Source organism: Euprymna scolopes, chromosome 32, assembly GCF_053919585.1.
Source record: "Euprymna scolopes isolate OS-2025 chromosome 32, ASM5391958v1, whole genome shotgun sequence".
Classification (NCBI taxonomy): domain Eukaryota; kingdom Metazoa; phylum Mollusca; class Cephalopoda; order Sepiida; family Sepiolidae; genus Euprymna; species Euprymna scolopes.
The window spans coordinates 88,817,976-88,840,617 of record NC_136513.1 but is presented as its reverse complement, the minus strand read 5'-3'; the positions used below and the strand labels follow the sequence as shown (position 1 = coordinate 88,840,617).

The following is a 22,642-nucleotide window of genomic DNA, read 5'->3' as shown; positions in this document are numbered from 1 at the left end:
AGGGCAGTTGTTAATAAAACAAAATAGTTTGCCGAATTAGAAATGGCAAGGTTTGTGATTTTTGAAAAAATAAAAGTAAAGGGTGACAAAATGGTCGAACGCTGCGCTGGCAAACTGTGATCGCATCCGGTAAAAGCCACTCATCTTACCTAGGGTTAAATTTGTTGAATGTTGGGAGTGAGTATTTTATTTATTTTTGTTTGGTTTTTCGGGTGCCACACTTCAGAGGGTGTAGAACACTGCAGTGGAAGAAAATAAAATAAGAAAAAAGAGCCTTTCACTTCAACAGAACGCCATTTTTTTTTAGTTCCAAGGATGAGATTGGAAGGCGGGAAAATGATTGTATTGTATTGACAGCAGCGAGGGGGAGGGGCGGCAAGAGAAAGGGAAATGGAGGCAAGCAGACGATTTGGGGGTTCGTTAAGCAAAATGAAATCAATGTATATTTAACATTTATTTTTTTTATTCTGTAAAAATATTTAAACTTTTTTTTAAAATTAAAATTAAGTATTTAAATTAGAAAACTTTTAAATACATTTTTTTGAATTTATTTTAAATAAATATACAATTTAAAGAATTAAAATTATAAATTACGTATGAAATACGTACTTTGAAAATTAGGTGTTTAGCAGTAACAATACATGTGGACGAGAAATGCAATTACATAAAATTAAGAAATAACAAACCTTAAACTGAACACATATATACGGAATTAAAATTATATATGAAATAAATTAAAAGGTGTTCATTTTATAATTTATTTGCTGTCGATATGCTACCTCTTTATATCATAGCGATTATATAATCCAGATATAGTAGACCCTCACCTAATCTCGGTTCTCCATTTGCGGCCCCGAATATTCGCAGGTTAAGCTCTTAACCCTCCTCGCATTGTATGCCGGTGTGCCGGGCTAGCATCATCTATATATATATATATATATACAAGCGAAAATGTATGTATGTATGTATGTATGTATGTATGTATGTATGTATGTATGTATACAGGGTGTCAGGTCATGTCATATGCTACTGGTACCATGTAACCCAGTACTACCTGCTTCATGGTCCGGTCACCGGCGACTAAACTGATTCCCCCACCAGATTTGTTTGGTGAGGAGGGCGGCTAGTCTCCCTGAAGGATTAAAAACAAGACCTTCCAAAGGGCGAATGAACTCTTTTTCCGGGTCAACAGCCAACTAGCACCGTGTATATGTGTGTGTGTGTGTGTATGTGTATTGGGGTAGAGAGGGCTCCCGTAAGCCGTGGTGAAGGCAAGCTTTCTAGGAGAAGCAAATCTCTGATTTAAAAAACCATAAAGCGGAAGACCAGTACCCGCATTAAGCTGGTCTGCAGTTTAATTTGTTGCTGGCTATCTTGCTCTTGCTTGCTGCTGGATCTCAACATTTTGAACCGAGAGAGAGACTTAGCTGTCGTACAAAGCTAAGACTCTGTAACATCATATTTGTATAGATACTCCCTCAGACATTTGGGCTCATGAATTTTAAATGTCTGAGGGAGTGGCACTCGTCTGACAAGACGTTGCAATCACCATCACCATGTATGTATGTATGCATGTATGTATCTATGTATATATGTATGTCTGCCTAAAACTTTCGATGTCAGGTTAAATTAAAGTATAGAAATCATATATACGCATCTATTATATACATCTCACCTTTCAGTTTAAATGTATGTATGTATATCTGCCTAAAAATTTCGACAGAGGCGACGGATTTTACGAGATCAGTATCATTTTGAAGTTCGACTCTTCGGACGACAAATATCGAAAAATTGGCTAAAAACATTAATTCCTTCACCATCAACTGGGCACTTTTCTACAAGGAGTGTCGTTTTTTTTGTGTCGCCATTTTTTGCAAGTCATCGTATTGGTTGGAATGACTTACTTAATTTCAACATTCCGAACCTTCAGTAGCGCCATGGAGTAGCGGTAAGACGTCAGTTTTTTTTTTCACTTTCTCTTCCGTCTTTGCGTCATGGGTTCGAGCCTGCCTGCCTATTGCCACTTTTATTTTTTTGTTCAACACAAGCCTACAAATACCCGGGCAATGCCGGACACCCAGACTAGTTTAAAATAAGACTAACTACTGGAAAAAACGCTAACGCTTAGTTAAATATACAAATGGATCATAAAATGATAACGTACCACACAAATTGAAATAGTACATTATATTTAGAGCAAATAAATGCACTTAAAATAAATTAAAACCGTTAAATTTTATATTAACAGCATTTTTAATGCTGTAGACTTTTATCACTTAACAATACACGCTGTAACAACGTTTTTTTTTTTTTTACTTTATTGGACATTACCCTCACCAACAACATCTGAGAGAGACGTGCCAGGCATAATCTCCCACCAACATTATGGTAATTAAAAAACAAAACAAAAAATAACTTATATTCCTTGATGAAGATACTGTCATGGGTCGAAATATTGAATTTGATTAAAAAAGTGCACTTGTTGGTCTTAAAGCCGTTAAATTATAAATTGAAAATAATGTAATCTATGCACCCTTGAATCGTACCATACGCCGTGGCGAATGATGGCACGTATCCTCTGAATAAAATCACATGCTATAACAATCAATTAAACTAATACATAAAGTAAAATTAGTCCACTCCTATTCGGATGAGCGGTATGTTTACTTGTTATTTTTTATGTACTAGTAATTAATTGTGGAAATCAAAAATAAAATAAGGGAAAACTACAATAATTATTAAAAAAATCATAAATGAAAAATAATTTTGGACATAACTTTGAGCTATTAAAGCACGACAGAATCCACATATTATTTGTAGCTTTTTAAAGTTTCAGGCAAAACAAAAACAATACCATAAACTGCGTGACTACTTGGTTCTTACTTCCGTTTTGGATGACTCTAACCGACGATTCCTGACACTATTTTAGATAGTTTTGAACTTATTTACACAAATTTAACATATTCATCAGAGTCCGTGGCCATTTTTCTTCTCCAAATACAGACATAAACACTGTGTTCTTCGAGATGATTAAACATTTTACATTAAATAAAAACACTAAAATGTCAAACCATTATGTACTGCAAGAGTACCACTTCTTACATTTCCGCATTTTTTTCTCTTTGTGGGAGTCGATTGCTGTACTATTACACCAAATTGAGCCATAGCAACGCGTGGCAGGGTAAAGCTAGTTAAACAATAATTTTGTACATAACATTGAGCTATTAAAGCACGACAGAATTCACATATTATTTGTAGCTTTTTAAAGTTTCGGGCAACGTCAGGATACGGGCCCCGCTAGTACTAAATTCAAGCAAGTTAATGTGTATTCAGAGGCAACACATACACATCCAAAATGTAAATGCCATATTATGGTAACATAGGAAACAAAAGGATGACTTTCAGCTATTAAAACACGACAGCATCCACATATATTTTGTAGTTTCCTAAGGTCCCGGGCAACGTCGGGATACGAGTCCCGCTTGTAGTAAATACAAAGAAGTTAATGTGTATTTATAAGCAACACATACATATACACGATGTAAATGATATGTTATGGTAGCATGGGAAACAAAGGCAAACAATGACATTTAAGCAGATTGTAAATTCTAAAACTACACTGATGCATAAACGCAAAAAGAAAAGAACGTTTAGATTTATCATTACCAGGTGCATGCGTAGTTCACTAAAAGGAGACATGGTTTGGAGATGTTCTGTGTGCGTTGTGTTAGTATGAGGGTCTATGAAAGACATTGCGTTCAATAGTAAAAGTTTCACTGGTAGAAATACAAGTAGTGTTTTTTTTTTAGAGGCAGCAAACTTTAAATTAAAATAAATCACAGAAGATATTTTTGTTATAGAAATAAGTGGTTTATTCCAAAGATTAACTTTTGACATTCATAATTTAAATAAAATTTCAGGCATATGGTCATGCAGCTCGCATGTATATGACGTCATCTACAGTTTCAATTTTCACAAACTCTACGCATTAAAGTAGGCTGTATTTCGGCAATAACACGTCGAATATTGTCTTCCAAGTGCTCTATTGTGTCTGGTTTATCATTATAGACATAAAACCTTATATATTATTAAAGTAAATAATTCAATGGGGTTAAATCGCACGAACGAGGTGGTCATGTGACTGGTCTATTTCGCAAAAATTTTTTCTCAGTATATTGATCGTACCGAGCACTGTGTGGCATGTGGCCCCGTCCCTCTGAAACCACATGTCTACAACATTAATACCTTCCAGTTGAGAAATGAGGAAGTTCGTAATCATTTTTCTGTATTGCTCAACGTTGACTGTTACGTTCTGACCAGCAACATTTTAAAAGAAATATAGACCAATGATTCCACCAGTCCATCAAGCGCACCAAACAGTGACTTTTTCGTGATGCATATATGGCGTAATCTAGAGGTTCAATTTTCGCAACTTTACAAATTAATTTAGGCTGTATTTCGGCAATAACGAGTCGAATGTTGTCTCCCAAGTGGTCTATTAGATCTAATTTATCAGCATAGACACGGGACTTTATATATCCTCAAATAAAATAATCTAATGGAGTTAAATTGCACGAACGAGGTGGCCAGTTGACGGGTCCATTTTCATAACGCCTGCGCATTAAATTAGGCGGTATTTCGGCTTCAGCTTTTTGATTGTTATTTTCCAAGTAGTCAATTGTGTCTGGTTTATCAATAGAGGCATGCGACTTTACATATCGCCAAATAAAATAAGCTAATGTAGTTAAATTGCACGAATGAGGTGGCCAGTTTACAAGTTTATTTCGTGAAAGTATTCACTCATCAAATGTTACAAAATGATTTTCAAAATAAATTTGCGCAATTTGCAAACACTGTTCGGATGTCAGACTCCTCATGACGAGTTGCCAAACCAAGCTGAACTCAGAATGACCGTATCTCTCTTTTTAGACATATCTTTCTGAAAGTTCAACAAACTCCTCAGCCTAACATGGAGGAATGAAACAATGACTTATCCGGACCTTACGTTTTCATCTATTATATAAAAGGCAAAATATGTGTGTGTGTGTGTGTGTGTGTGTTTGTGTGTCTCACAAAAACTTTCGACACACATGATTTTTTTTTTCACCTTCTTTTCCTCCTTCGCGTTACAGGTTCGAGCCTGCCTGTCTGCTGCCTACTCCTTTTTTTCCCTTTTAAAACAAAAACTGAATTCTTTTACCGTTCACTTAAACTTTTTTTCTTCACACCTCTCTCCACTCAGGCAGTGTCTATTTTTTTCTGGTTTTGTTGGCGCCTTATTACACCACCTCTCCATACCCGGGCAACGCTGGGTAACCCGCTAGTCTTTTATAAAAAAGGACAGTTGCATATGTGTGTTTGTTCAAATTAAAGTAAAAAAACAAAACAACAACAAAAAACCCTACAAAATTTTGCCTTGGGTGAATATATCCATAAAAGTGAGAATGTGTGTTTGTGTGTGTGTGTGACGGTACTTCTCAACCTATATACTAAACAAAATTTTGATCTACAGACTTGAAATTTGGTATACAGTCTATTCAGACACATGGAAAATTTATAATCAGTTTTAATCCGGAAAAACTGGCTACTAAAGGGTTAAAAGTGAAATATGTGGGAGATTGCCTAATGGTTATCGTACTTGACTCACTGTCTTTAGGTTTCGGTTTCGATCTCAACTTTATTTTTTTTTGACAAGAATTAAACTGTTTAGAAAAAAAAATACTCGCATGACGGTGTCTTACTTTCTTTTTTTCAGTTTTTTAAAAAAAAGTTAACGCTACATTTGATAGCAGACAACGCCGGGTACATCATTTAGTAATATTATGAATTGAAACAATAATTATTTGAGAGTAAGTTGGGCCAGGGTCCGTCAGGGGAGGGGGTGAGTTTATCAACTATTTCCTGTGTTGTCTATTATATAAAAGAGAAGTGAAGGACTTACGCTGCTGCTGCTACTGCTGCTATTATTATTATTATTATTATTATTATTATTATTATTATTATTATTATTATTATTATTATTATTTTATTTATTTTTATTTATTTTATTATTTTATTTTTTTCAATATCGCGGAGGCGAAAGGGGGTGGAAGAGATATTTTTTATTGTCCAGGGCGACACCAGTTAGCCCTGTTAGTATTGTAGGAAGAAGTATTCCCGATGCGTTGACATGTACTCGTATATATGTGTATACAAGCTTATATATAGATATATTTTCCTTTCTCCTTTTCCCCGTGTATGCTCATCACTTTCAATACACCGATGAAGACTGAAGGATGAGTCAAAAATTATGTGCTTGTAAAAAAAGATTTTTAATTTTTTTTCATAATATTATTTTGTATTCCTGCACGTCACCAATTGAAAACGAATAAAGAAAAGTTATAAGCTTTTATACTTTTCGTATTGTTTTTTAATACATTTCCATATATATCTAAAGTAAATATATATATATATATATATATATATATATATATATATATATATATATATATATATATATATATATATATTTATATCTCGGCAGTAGAATGAAAAGCATATCTTATTTTTCTTTTATTAATATTATTGGAATCCTTTCCTTTTTTTTCCTTGTACACATTTTTGGAAATTTTTCCATGGATTTCTGCCTTTGGATTATTATGGACCATCTTCTTCCAATTACGGGATTTTTGGATTTTACTTGTGCAAATGGAAATTCAATTAACTTTCTTGAAGTTATATACTTGGATTTTACCATCACTGGATTATTTATCTTCCACCAGACCATCCATTCATGTGTAATCACCTTTTTCTTCACCATATTCCCTCTGCTTCACTTTTTTTTGTTTTCAAGTAAGATCTTTGACTTACTCGTTGTTTCATCAAATACTTTTGCATGCAAAATCCGATCCCGCATTTTGCTAGTTCCTACCCTCTGATGAGAAGGAGAGTATTTCTTCGAAACTCCGCGGATTAAGGACTATCCACTTATCTAGTGTTTCCTTTTTAAAATTAAATATGTTTTTAACTAATTTCAAAGTGTTTTTTACATGTTTTATTAACTGTTTGCTCGTATATATATATATATATATATATATATATATATATATATATATATATATATATATATATATATATATATATATACTAGCTGGACGCCAGGAGTTTGCTCGTATTATAAGCTCTATCTCCTATTTGGTTTTATCGAGCTTTTACACCAGGCTGAGATAACTTTATAAATATTAATTCTGTAATATTTATAATATACTTTAATTTTACCATCTTGGATCATTTTGGTAAATTTAATTGTAATTTTTATTTTATATATATATATATATATATATATATATATATATATATATATATATATATATATATATATATATATATAGTGGCAGACTCAAACACAACAATTTGTTTTTTTTTTCGGATGTTACAATTGTTTCGACATAAATCAGACAATTTTAAGTTTTACACAGATGGTTGACATGCTAAAACATGAGGGGGTGGTAATTAACCACCCGATGTAGTTTTTGATGAAAATAAAAATATGTCAAGATACGTACGAATTTTGTATTCTTTTTCAAACATATCTGACGAGATGTAAATATGAAATTAAAAAAAAAATATATATAAAATTTAAAATTGTCTGATTTATGTCGAAACAATGTCGTTTTGGATTTTGCACCATATATATATATATATATATATATATATATATATATATATATATATATATATATAACGTTAGCCATGACCAAGTAGAAATGCCTCATAGTCTGATGTTCATCTACCCAATTCTGGGTGTAGGTGGACTCTTTCAAAGATTATAAATAGTGTTGTGACTAAGTGTCGTGGAAAATCATTGGTGGCAGTTATAGCCACAGAATCGGACGTATAATTTTTGCAACTTACTATTTCTGTCGTTCTCTGAATACACTCTACTAAATATACGATCGTGTTCTCCAAATGATTATTGGCACTTCAAAGTCGTAACAAAATGCTAATTATTTTTTCTATTACTAGTGTGACCCATAGAAATTCCACAGAATGAGAAATATTTCAATCAACAAATATGTTTTGATAAAACTGATATTTTTCTGGCTAGCACAATTTTTTTTTTCGACAGAATATCTACTAACATGCAACAAATGTGAGTTTATATTAACATTTATATGGGAAATATTGTGGAGCTGACACAAATAAAATCTATCTATCTATCTATCTATCTATCTATCCATCCATCTATCTATCTATCTATCTATCTATTTTATTCTATTATATAAAAAGAACTACCTGTGTGCATGCGTGTGTGTGTGTGTGAGTGTGTGTGTGTGTGTGTGTGTGAGAGAGAGAGAGAGAGAGAGAGAGAGAGAGAGAGAGAGAGAGAGAGAGTGTGAGTTTCTTACAGACTCCTAAACGGCTACGCCGATTTAAAAAATTCACAAAAATATAATTTATCTGCCTGCCAGTGTTCTTAGATAGGTTTCGTAAAAAGGAGTATTGTAGTTATTCCATGATTCTTCTTTCCCAGTATTTCCCCTTCCCTATTTGTATGAAATTAGTAAGCATTTAACGTAATATACGATTCAAAGGCAACAACAACAACAACAACAACAACAACAATAATAATAATAATAATAATAATAATAATAATAATAATTACTTCGAATTCATTTCAGAAAACAGTCTTTGTTTCGATATAAACGTATAATTCTGTTTGTCGATTCCAATTTAATGCGAACCCTCTAAAAATGAATGGAAAAATAGCTAGATGGGCGACTAGCGAAATTTGTTACGGGGCGAAAAAAAAAAAAGAGGAATTCTATATTCTTTGTGGCAACGGCAGGCAGAATGTTTGCGTATGTGGATGTGTGTATACATATATACATATGCGTATGTCTGTACTAGAAAGGACTGTTTCCACCCTCCACCCTCTCCTATCCCTTACCCTCTTTTGACCAACGACCTGGCATTTAACTCAAGACTGGAGCCCACAGAGGATAGGTATTAATACATTCGTGACAGAAAACTACTCTAAAGAACCCAACGAAATGTGAGTTATGTCCTTTAAAAAAAAAAAAAGAAAGGTAAATGTTACTTCGAATTCATTTCAGAAAAGTCTTTGTTTCGATATAAACGTATAATTCTGTTTGTCAATTCCAACTTAATGCAAATCCTCTAAAAATTGATGCAAATATACCCAGACGGACGACAGGCGAACTATCTAGTTAAATGTTTGTTCGAATTTATAACAGAAACCAGACTTTTTATCGATATTGACGTAGAAATTTGCCCCGCCTTTGAACGAGGGAATTAAATACTACCAAAGCGGCGGGAAAAATTGCCCTCCTCTTCTTTTCCCATACATTTCCAGCGCCTAAACCGTATGGTGTAAGGTGGACCTATCTTCAAACGCCCTCTTTCAGAGCATGACTTTCGACTTTTACTAAGTAGAATACTTATTTATTTATTTATTTTATTTATCTATTTTTAAAATTTTTATTTATTTTTTATTTTTTTATTTCTTATTTATTTACTTAAAAAAAAATTTTTTTTCGTTGTCCCATATGTATGTGTGATAATGCACGACACCTGTTGGATACAGAGGAGCTTTACACTATCCCTGCATCAGAACCACAGGTAAAACAATTCTGGGCTCGGTGTTGCCACAAACACCAAATCATGAAAATGTCAATTACAAATAATCCAAACCTGGAGACCCAGAAGAAATATCTGGGTGTCATGATCGGCAGGTGCTCCTTCGGTGGCCAGCATGGTCGTCATCCTGCGAATGTTGGCCAACTTTCTAGTTTCAGAAACTCAAATGACATGGATGCTGAACAGGTAAGTATAACCTCTAATTTCAGGGAACAAAATGGTACCGAACAAAGACAGCACAGCCATGATAATCATCAAAAGAAAAAAAAACCGACGAAAGAAATGGACAACAAAAGAGAATAGACTCGTAATGGAATGCTATTATAGAAGTCATCCTAAATATAGATATGGAGGTTACCGGAAACGAATGAAAGAACTATGGGACCTATCCAGTGACTACCATACGACAGAACAAAGAATTGCGAACCAAGCAAGACTGATACTCAAGAAAGGCTGGCGCTCTAAACTAGAACTAACAGAAATCCAGCGAAAAATAAATGATGGAACTGAACAAGAAGCATCCCCCAATGGAACCACAAGTAGAGCAACCCCACAAGTTGAAGCCTCACACGTAAAAACACCAAAGGCCGAGGACCAACAAAGAACGAAGTCTACAAACGTGGAAACCGAGAACAATGAAACAGAACTAACAGAGAATGAAGCAAATAAAATAAATAAAATAATACAGCTGATGAATGAGGAAAAAACAAATATCCCATCGTTAAGGAACCAAGAGCAGAAGAAATTAAAAACAGAAGCAGAGAAGGTTAACAAACTCCTCCCACATATCCCAACAAATATAATCACAGACTTAAACAACCTGATTTACGCAGACGCCAAAATGGTAAGTATGAAATTCAAATCAGAAAAACAACGGGGAACAAGCTGACCGACAAAACCTGGATGGGAAATAAGACTAGAAACCCAAATACACAAACATAAAAAAGAAACCAAAATGATCAACAGGAAGAAAGCAATGTGGAGAAAACAGAATATTGGAAATGTAACTGACAGGGAGAGGCTAAACAAGAAACATGAAGAACTGGACCAAAAAATAAAAGCAAAAGAAGCGAGATTGAGGCGATATAGATATAAATCTGAATAATGCAAACAAAACAGAACATTTGAAACTAATGAAAGCCAATTCTACTAAAATGTGAACGGAGGAAAAACAAAAACAGAACAACCAAATCCGACAGAAACAAAACTCTACTGGAGTAAAATATGGGAAGAGAAACGAGATCACAATAGAAATGCCGAATGGCTGAAAGACATGAAAGAAGAGTTACAACAAATAGAAGAAGGAACAGTGAATGAAATCAGCAAGGAAACCCTAAAGAAAACTATAGGAAAAATGGCAAACTGGAGAGCACCAGGGCACGACGGGATACATGCATACTGGTTCAAAACATTCACAACCTTACATGAAAGGCTAGCCCAAAACCTGAGAAGATGTATACAGGAAGCAAGCGTATCAGACTGGATGACAAAAGGTAGAACCAAACTGCTACAGAAGGACACGGAGAAAGGAACCGTCCCTAGCAACTATAGGCCAATCACGTGCTTACCAGCTATGTGGAAGATACTGACAGCACAAGTGAGGGAACAAATTTACCACTCCCTGAATAACCGTGGACTCATCCCCGAGGAGCAGAAAGGATGCCAAAAAGGAAAAAGAGGAACACATGACCTGTTATATATAGATCAAAAGATCCTAAAGGAGGTAAAAAGGAGGAGAAAGAATTTAGCCATGGCATGGATCGACTACAAAAAAGTGTACGACAGGATCCCCAAGCATGGTTAATAGAATGCCTAAAAATTTATAAAATACCAAGTAGGATCACCAATGTAATAGAAAATGCAATGAAAACTTGGAGACTGGAATTGACAGCTGATGGACAACACATAACAGAAATTAACATACAAAGAGGCATCTTTCAAGGAGACTCGCTATCACCACTACTGTTCATCATAGCCATGATGCCCTTGAACAGTATTCTTAGAAAGTGCCAAGCCGGATACAAGTTCTCCAATACAGAGGAAAAAATGAACCACCTGATGTACATGGACGATCTGAAACTTTTTGCAAGGACCGAAAAGGAGCTAGAGACATTAATTAACACTACCAGGATCTTCAACCAAGATATCCAAATGGAATTTGGAATGGAAAAGTGCGCACAACTAGTTATAAGAAAGGGAAAACTGGAAACGACAGAAGGCATGGAACTACACAACCAAACAGAAATGATGGCACTAGGGGAACAAGACGACTAAAAATACTTGGGAATTTTGGAAGTGGACACCATCAGAGCAACAGAACTGAAAGAGAAAATTGGAAAGGAATACCTCAGGAGAACAAGAAAACTCTTGGAAACTAAATTATATAGCAGAAACCTAATAAAAGGTATTAATACATGGGCAGTATCACTAGTAAGATACTTTGGACCGTTTATAGGGTGGACAAAAGAAGAACTGAGACAACTCGACCAGAAAACCAGGAAACTCATGACCATGCCTAATGCACTACACCCAAAGAACGATATTGACAGACTCTACGTGAAAAGGAAAGACGGCGGGAGAGGACTGATCTGTATAGAAGACTGTGTGAAGAACACGACAAAAGTACTAGAAAAATACATAATGCAAAACACTGAAAGGATAATTATGGCAGCGAGAGACACTGAAAAAAAAAAAAAAACAGAAAACAGAGAGACAAACGACAAAACGAGAAAAGAGAAATGGGAAGAGAAGCAATTCCACGGAAGATTCATAAGAATGACAAGAGACGAGAATAACGAAAACACCTGGACATGGATGCGAAAAGGACATGTAAACCGAGAAACTGAATCTCTAATAACTGCAGCACGAGATAACTCGATAAGAACCAACCATACCAAAGCAAGGATAGATAAAACACAAGAAAACAGCAAATGCAGACACTGTGGACAAAGAGACGAAACGATAAACCGTATAGTAAGTGAATCCAGCAAACTTGCCCAAAAGGAATACAAAAACAGGCATGACCAAGTGGGGAGAGTGGTACACTGGAAATTGTGTAAACGACTGCATTTTGAGCGTACAGACAAATGGTACAAGCATAAACCCGCAAAAGAAAACGAGAACCACAAAATTCTATGGGACATGGACATACAGACGGATAAACCCATCCAAGCAAAAAGACCAGATGTCGTAATAATTAACAGGAAATAAAAATCCTGCCAAATCGTAGACTTTGCTGTCTCAGCTGACCACAGGGTGAGTATGAAAGAAAAGGAGAAACGAAACAAATACACAGAGCTAGCCAGAGAGTTAAAAGGGATTTGGATGATGAAGAAAATCAAAATAGTACTGATAATAATAGGAGCACTAGGAACAATTCCGAAAAACTTCGAAAAAAGAATGTCAGAAATTGGAATCAGAGGAATAACTGCAAAAATACAACGCCTAACGATAATAAAAACGACTGAAATATTAAGGAAAACCCTTGAATGCGAAGAATAATACAAGAAGACAATATAACGAATAAGCGTTACAGGGAATGAAGAACACGGAAACTGCATTTTTACAAGCTCTACGCCCCCATCATGTATCCCCTCCATTGTTTCATCACCGTTCCCCCCCCCCTAAAAAATGATACTAAAGGGCCGAGAAGGGTCAATAAGGACTGAAAGACCGAGGAGCAAACGCCAAACAGACCTCGGCTGGACAAGCGCAAAGAGAACTGGGACCTTGGGGAGGCTGAGTGCCATTCAAATTCCAGTATAAACCAAATGGCCACTACCAGCGAGAAATCAATAGTAAGCGGCTGTTGTGATGATGCAAATTCATTTGCAAATGCTATCGAAGGAGGTGGAGAGAGATGGATGTCTGGGGAGACTTGTTGTCACTCAGCTTCCAGAGAACACCACAGGTTTCCAATCAGATCGTTTGTTGACGTGTGAAAGCTCCATGTGAGCCATTAATAATAGTAATAATAATAAAATAATATTAATATTAATGATATTATTATTATTATTGTTATTATTGTTATTACTATTATTATTATTTATAATAATAATAATATAATTATTAATGATTATATTACTAATATTATTAACAATAATACTGATATTTTTATTAATAATATTAATATTCATATAGATAATAATAATATTAATATTATGAATCATAATATTAATATTATGAATCATAATATTAATATTATGAATAATAATATTAATATTAATAATATTATCAATAATATTAATGGTATTAATAATATTAAAAATAATATAATTATTATTAATAATAATAATTCTATTAATATTAATATTGATAATAGTAATATAAATAATAATAATCACAATATTTACTGGCGGAACCTGTGGAAATTCCACGGGGGACTCTTTCATATGTAATATATTGATGTTGGCATTTTTGTGATTGTTCAGCGTAAATGGAAACACCCTGATATTATTGTAGCTCTTTTGTTAAAACTGCAAAACTATTTATCTAAGCTAGCAGAGACGCCCGGCATAGCCTGGTCGTAAAATATGCTTAAATATGATATTTTAATTTATGCAGATTTCGTATATATTACTATAAGAGCACATTTTAGATCCATTCTTATATATTATAAACTTGTGATTTCAAAAATAAAAAAAATATATCCATATGGCTTGAGTGCATCAGCTTGAACCGAAACCGAAACCAAAACTTATGAAGAAAAAAGAATGTATATATATAATTTGGGTTCTTTCAGTTATAATCGAAACCGAAACGAAAACTTATGAAGAATTCTTGGTAAAATTATTTATTACAAGAAATGGAAAGGCCTAACAATTAAACGACAGACGCTCGGAAGAAGAAAAATAAATGTGGTATAGAAAATAACACACACGCTATCGTATTAATATAAAGATTAAAATATTTTATGTACCACAACACAGTTTTTCATGAAACTATTATAGTTAAAACAATGTTGTAATAAAAATAATTTATTTACAAAAAGGAACTTTCATTTAATATATATATATATTTTTTTTTTAGATTTAATGTTTTTGTAAAAATATTTTATGTACAAAACATGTTTCATATCTTAGCTTTTCTTTACATGTAATAGCAATTAGTAATAGTAGCAGTAATGATTTAATTAACGAAAAATCAGCGTCTTTCTCTCTCTCAATAAACAAATGTAAAAAAATAAACAATGGGAGGTAAAAACAAAACAACTAACAGCTCAATTATTTTTATTCCCGCCGGCTGAGAGATTTGTTATCGTTTTTTATTACGGACTAACTTAAAATCAATTATTTCTTAACTTTTATCAGATAAACCCTAAATTTTATAGAATTAAAAACAAATATATCGGTGAGAACATGCTAATGAAATAGAAACTAGAGCGTTCGTAAATGTGTATTCCAAAATTAAATGTCTATTCTAGAATAAAATCTCAACCAATCAAATTTGCCGGAAAACGTGACACACAAAAGAACACACACTATTGTAGTGATAATACATAGATAATGATATTAACATTATTATTAATAATAATATGATAAAATTAATAATAATAATAATAATATAAATATTAATGATAGTAATATTAAAAATATTAATAATAATATATAATCACTATGACAATGAATATTCTTTTCATTATTTTGATTCTCGAGTTAATATCTTTGTAGATAGTGATGTGGTTCTCGACTGATTAACTATGTCTACCTGTGTCGGATATATATATATATATATATATATATATATATATATATATATATATATATATATATATATATATCATTATTATATATATATATACATCATTATTATTTTTATTTTTATTATTATTATAAAAATTATATTATTATTATTATTATTATTATTATTATTATTATTATTATTATTATTATTATTATTAATGATATTAATAATAATAATAATATTATAATTTTTATAATAATAATAAAAATAAAAATAATAATAATTATTATTATTAATGATAATAATAATAATAATACCAATAATGATAATAATGATATGTATAATAACAATAATAATAATATTAATAAAATATTAATATTAATAACAATAATAATAAAAATAATAATATTAATAATAATACTAATATTAATAATAAAAATAATAATAATAATATTAATAATAAAAATAATATAACAATAATATTATTATTAATAATAATAATATTAATAATAATAATCTTAATATTAATAATGATAATCATAATAATAATATTAATATTAATAATAATCTTAATATCAATAATAATAACCATAATAATAATATTAATATTAATAATGATAATCAGAATAGTTATAATAGTAATATTAATGATGATGTTAACAATAATAGTAATTATATTATTAATAATAATAATATTAATATTAATAATAATTATGATAATAAAAAATAATAATAATGATAATAATATTATACCTTATAATTACAATATATAAGGTAGTAGCGTGCGTGTGTGTGTTGGGGGGTGTTGGGTGTGTGTGTGTGTGTGTGGGATCTTGGGGAGGCTTATTGCCACACAAATTCCAGTGAACATCTATGATCGCTTTCAACGAGAATCTATGATAAACGGCTGTTGCAATTAAGCAATATTTTTGCAAAGTTTATCGAAAGAGGTGGGGAATATTGGAAATCTGAGGAGACTTGTTGTCATCCAGATTTCAGAGAACATCACAAGTTGTTCTCAAAGAGAAATCTTTGCTGATAGCCTGTGTGACTACTTTTAATAAGTCAATAATAGTAATAATAATAATAATAATAATAATAATAATAATAATAATAATAATAATAATAATAATAATATCACACCCAAAGGACGATATTGACCGATCTATGTGAAAAGGAAAGAAGGCGAGAGAAGACTGGAAGACTGTATGAATGACAATAAATAAAACAAAAGAATTAGAAAATACGTAATGCAAAACGCTGAAAGGATACTCATGGCAGTGAGAGACTGAAAAAATCGAGAAAACAGAAAACAGACAAATGATAAGACTAAAAAAAAAACAAAAAAAAAAACAGGAAAAGAAATAACTACACAGAATATTTATAAGGATGACAAAAGATGAGAATAACGAAAACACTTTGACATGGATGCAAAAGTACACTTAAACTGAGAAACTGAATCCTTAATAATTGCAGTACAAGATAACCCAATAAGAACCAACCATATCAAAGCAAAGATTGACAAAACACAAGAAAACAGCAAATGCAGACTATGTGGACAAAGAGACGAAACGATAAACCATATAGTAAGCGAAGGCAGCAAACTGGCCCATAAGTAATACAAGAACAGGCACAACCAAGTAGGGAGGGCAGTACACTGGGAATTATGCAAACAACTGCATCTCGAATGCACAGACAGATGATACGAGCATAAACCGGCATCAGTACTTGAAAACGGGAATCACAAAATCTTATGGGACGTCGACATTCAAATAGATAAACCCGTCTAAGCAAGAAGATCAGATGTCGTAATAATTAGCAAATAAGAAAAGTCCTGTCACACCGTCGACTTTGTTGTTCCAGCTGACCACAGGGTCACAACAGAGAAAAGGAAAAACGGAGCAAATACACAGAACTAGCCAGAGAGCTGAAAGGGATTTGGATGATGAAGAAAATCAGTGTAATACCTATAATAGCAAGAACACTAGGAACAATTCCGAAAAGCTTTGAGAAAAGAATGACAAAAATTGGAATCAAAGGATTGGCTGGAAAGATTCAATGAATTACAATAATGAAAACAGCTGAAATATTAAGGAAAAACGCTTGAATGCGGAGACTGAAACACATGAGCCACATGAGCAGGCCAGACAAACTGCTACAGAGACAAAACATGAAGAAGCGCTACATGGAACCAAGAACATTAAGGTTGCATATCTCTAAGTTCGCTATCCCCTCCCATTCTCCCCCCCAATAGAGTGATACCAAATAGCCGAGAAGGGTCAAGGAGAATGGAAATACTGAGGAGAAAGCACTGACCAGACCTCCGCTGGACAAGCACGAAGAGAACTGGGACCTTGGGGAGGCTTATTGCTACTTAAATTCCAGCATGCGAGAAATCAATGGTAAGCGGCTGTTGTGATAACGCAAATTTATTTACAAAATTTACTGAAAGAGGTGGAGAGTACTGGAAACCTGGGGAAGCTTGTCATTCAGCTACCTGGGAACACCACAGGTTATTGTCAAGGAGAGATCTCTGATGACCTGTGTGAAAGCTCCTTGCGGGCCAATAATAATAATAATAATAATAATAATAATAATAATAATAATAATAATAATAATAATAATAACAACAACAACAACAACAACAATAAATATGTAGAACTTCCCAGAGAACTGAACGATTATAGAGCATAAAGAAACGGAATTACAATACCGATAATTGTAGGAGCACTAGGAACAGTCCCAAAGAACTTGGAAGACTAGCAGAAATCGGAATCAAAGCTTACACAACAGACAGTAATGCTGAAAGCAGCCCAAGGAAAACCTTCGAATGCGGAAACTAATCCACATGCTCTACAAACATTAACTGACCACATGAGAACTTTAACAGAATGGAACAAAAAAAAAAATAAAATAAAGGAACACCACAGGGAACCTAGAAAACTGAAACTATAAACCCTCCATAGGATAGTGTGGACATAGACTGGCGTCACACCAAATAATCATGAAGAGTCCTGCAGAATAGAAAGACCGAAGAGAGAGAGAGAGAGAGAGAGAGAGAGAGAGAGAGAGAGAGAGAGAGAGATCATTAACCAAACCTCTATTGGGTGAGTGCGAAGAGTACTAGGACCCTGGGGAGATTTATTGCCACCCAAATTCCATCGAAGATTGTTATCGTTTAAATGTTAAAGGAAGAACGAGAAGGCTTGGAAACAGTGAAATGAAGTATATATTAGCAGAAAATACAGAAACGTATATTGGTTGAGTGGGACTCCGCTCAACTGGAAGGACAAAGTAAAGTTACGACCCACTCTCTCTGAGTCTCAGGTTCAGACTGCTCGATAGCAGAAACTGGTTACCGGAAGTGACGTCAGGAATAGTCCATCGTCAGAATATTGTAGAGGTGCCACCCAAACAAAGATCAATGGTCATTTTCAGCAAGAAATCAATGCAAGCGATTGTCATTTACAAAGGTTATTGAAAGAGGTTGAGAGTAGTTAGAACCTAGGGAGATTTGTTGAACACCACAAGTTTTTTTTTTTTTATCTACGAGTAAGCTAAAATGATGATCTAGTACAAATGATAATAATATTAAAGTATACTTACTTTTACTTGTATAATAAAAATATATGATACTAGCAGACCGCCTGGCGTTGCCCGGTTGTAAAGTATGCATAAATATTATACTTTACTTAATAGAGAAACAGAGGCATGTGCATGCGAGTATTGTTTTTTTTTCTAAACAGTTCACTTCCTGTGATTAAAATAAATACTCGAGCTCAGATCGAAACCAAATCCTAATGACTTGACTAAGGTACGATAATCATTACACCAGTTTGACATGACATTTACAAAGTGTTTTTAAAAAAATCTTATTCTTAACAAAAAGAAACCTTCATGTTTCTCGACCGCGCATGCGCAATCTTGAAACAGTTGGCAGATAAAAAAATCCGACGACTCTCTCGTATTAATGTGCTAATTTTGATCACTTAACAACCTTTTTTCCAGATGAAAGCCGATTAAAATGTGTTTCACATGTCTGAATATCCTATATAGCAAATTTCAAGTTTGTAGATTAAAAATCCAGTTGTATTTTCTCTTTAAATAAATAGAAAAATGGGGTCTTAATATGAATACCAATACAGAAAAAAACCCAAACTGATTGGAGTATATATAGATAAATAATTCAGGAATGTTAGAATGAAATTAATGTACAATAAATATTGTTAGTTGTAAACCAAAACTAAGCGACATAAACGCAATAAAGCGTCTGCGAATTATGTGTATGAATGCTCACAAACCGGGAAAAGTATATAAAATTTGATAGTAAAACGCACAACGAATGAACAAATCACCAAATTTTGCAAAATAATTCACAGAAAAGAAATAAAAAAGATTATATCAAAATGCAAAACTCCTTTCAAACATACAAATAAACAACGAAATAATAAACAAACACTAAAAAACACACACAAAACAAACGTCCACAACAAACGCACTTGCAGATTAATATATTAGAAAGATTTAAGTATTAATACAAAAATAACTACTTATCTATATAATAAAATAAAATCGATTTTCCCTTCTCTAATTAGACATTATTATTATTATTATTATTATTATTATTATTATTATTATTATTGTTGTTGTTGTTGTTGCTGTTATTATTATTACTATTATTGTTGTTGTTATCGTTAGTGTTGTTGTTGTTGTTGTTACTATTATTATTATTATTGTTGTTGTTGTTGCTGCTGTTATTATTATTGTTGTTGTTGTTGTTGTTGCTGTTATTATTATTATTATTATTATTATTATTATTGTTGTTGTTGTTGCTGTTATTATTATTACTATTATTGTTGTTGTTATCGTTAGTGTTGTTGTTGCTGTTGTTACTATTATTATTATTATTGTTGTTGTTGTTGCTGCTGTTATTATTATTGTTGTTGTTGTTGTTGCTGCTCTTATTATTATTATTATTGTTGTTGTTGTTGCTGCTGTTATTATTATTATTGTTGTTGTTGTTGTTGCTGCTGTTATTATTATTGTTGTTGTTGTTGTTGTTGTTGCTGCTGTTATTATTATTATTATTATTATTGTTGTTGTTGTTGCTGCTGTTATTATTATTATTATTGTTGTTGTTGTTGTTGCTATTATTATTATTTTTGTTGTTGTTGTTATCGCTGTTGTTGTTGCTGTTATTTTTATTATTATTATTATTATTATTATTATTATTATTATTATTATTATTATTATTATTATTATTATTATTATTATTCATAGTAGTCTCAACTTCGGATCTATTTAGTTGGATTTTTTCCATTGGACATCAGGTCAATTCTTTTGACTTTAGACATTCAAGCTGTACTTGCAACATTGGAAAACATTATATTATCAATTTAACTAAGCAATTTATGGTGGCTTTTCGATTTGATCCCAAGTGTTCCAATTATAATCGGAATCTCTTTGACTTCTTTACATTTCCATAGTCTAAATAATTCCCATTTCATATCATGATATTTATTTATTTATTCACATTCTTTCTCTTGCAGTCTGGTATCAAAAGGACAGAATATGTCGATGATTGAGCAAGACTTTGTAATATTCCAGTGAAGAGCCGGAGTGACTTTGTTGTGCCTCCTTTCCTTTATTCAGATTACTTGAATTTTATTCGAGAATAGCAGAATACGCTTCTAAATATTATTTCTGAACGGTTCAGATTCGCTTTTTTTTTTTTGCAGAAACAACGAATGCCATTAGACATTTGTTTCAGTAAGCTTTTCGTGTATTTATTGAGGAGCTTTACGTTCTTTTTATGTTGAGGAAAAGGTCAATCTCTACTTAAAATTATTTTATTTACTTGAAAACAACAAACACCTATTGGAAAATACGGGAAATCTACTATTAACAGCTATAGGCTAGGAAGCATAGCCCCGCCTCTAACTTAGATAAATCACTTTAATTTATTTATTTAAAACAATAATATATAATCATTTTTTTAAATTTAAAACATTGTTTAATCATATTTTAATCACGTAAAGTATTTACAATGAAATGGCTTCCTTTCTGACTTTTTTTCAGAATTGATACTCTATTTAAAACATGTTTTCCCCGGGCAACGCCTGACCCCGAGCTCTGCTTGTATATACTGAAGTTTAACCACCGAATAAACAGACAAACGCCGTTACGAAACAGTAAATAGCATTAAATAAAAGCAATAATACAAAAATAAAAGCAAAAAAAGATTTTGCTGTGAACTTGGATGACTCAAATGATGACTTTTCTGAAGAACGATTATATATTAGGATGGGAAGAAAGTTCTTACGGAATTTTTAATTTTGAGTTCAAATGACGTATTTTCAAATAAGTTTTCGTTATAAAACTTTTACTTTATGAATTATTTTAAAGTGCGTTTTTTTCTATCTTTTCCTTTACATTTCAATCGTTTTAAAGAAATTGTCTTTTTTTTCAGAACGTTGAATACAAAATAAATAAAAAACAAAAACAAACTCGCACAATTTTCTTATTTTAATCCAAGCTAGGTCGAAATTTTTTATTTTAATCCAAGCTAGGTCGAAAAACTGCTGAAACAGCTCACGATATTAACCAAGCGTTTCGCTCAAGAACCACTACTTAACGCACAGCAGAATGGTGGTTTAAGAAATTTCGTGGCGGCGATGAGAGCTTTGAAGATTATGAGTGTAGTGGTCTGTCATAAGATCGTGACAACGATCAATTAAAAGCCTTAGTCGAAGCCAATCCAAGCACAACTATTCAAGAACTTGCTTCTGAATTAGGTGTAACGTATACGACGATTTCCAACCATTTGACAGAGATTAGAAAAGCAAAATATCTTGATAAATGAGTGCCTCACGAATTGAACGGCAACCAAAAGTAACGTCGTTATGAAGTATCATCTTTCCTCTTTTACCAACAAGAACGACCCGTTTCTCGGCCGGGTTGTGACTTACGATAAATGTGTGTTCTTTATAGACTTGAAATTTGATATAATGGGTATTCAGGCATGTGAAAAACTGTTTAATTGGTTTTCATCCAGAAAAAAAGACTGCTAAGGGGTTAAAATTGAAAAATTGGTACGTGAGGGGCATCGATTGTTATCTGTTTGCTAACTGTTTCACGAATGCGCATGCGGGAATTGTTCCCATTACAGATTTCTTATCTTAAGAACAAGTATGTTTGAAAACACCTTTTGAAGATCGCGTCAAGCTGACTTAATGGTTATCGTACTTAACTCACTGTCTTTAGGTTTTAGTTTCGATCTCAGCTCGAGTATTTTTATTTTTTTAACTCACAGGAAGTGACC

The 22,642-nt window shown here is 32.6% G+C and overlaps 1 protein-coding gene across 4 annotated transcripts in view; it reads right to left on the bottom strand.

The window, feature by feature from the left end:
* The window catches only part of LOC145256474 (neo-calmodulin-like), a 297,211-nt gene that overhangs the window by 56,735 nt on the left and 217,834 nt on the right, over positions 1 to 22,642 (bottom strand). Inside the window, exon 5 of one of the 4 annotated variants that reach the window (XR_013863996.1) lies at positions 150 to 239. The exons of 2 other annotated variants lie outside the window; for them this stretch is intronic. Coding sequence is in view for 1 of the 2 variants with exons in the window: in XM_080115414.1 (XP_079971540.1) it covers positions 223 to 239 (17 nt within the window). In the remaining variant the exon portion in view is untranslated. Of the gene's footprint in view, positions 1 to 149; positions 240 to 22,642 lie in introns of those variants that run through there. One more of the 4 variants, XM_080115414.1, reaches the window with a different exon arrangement.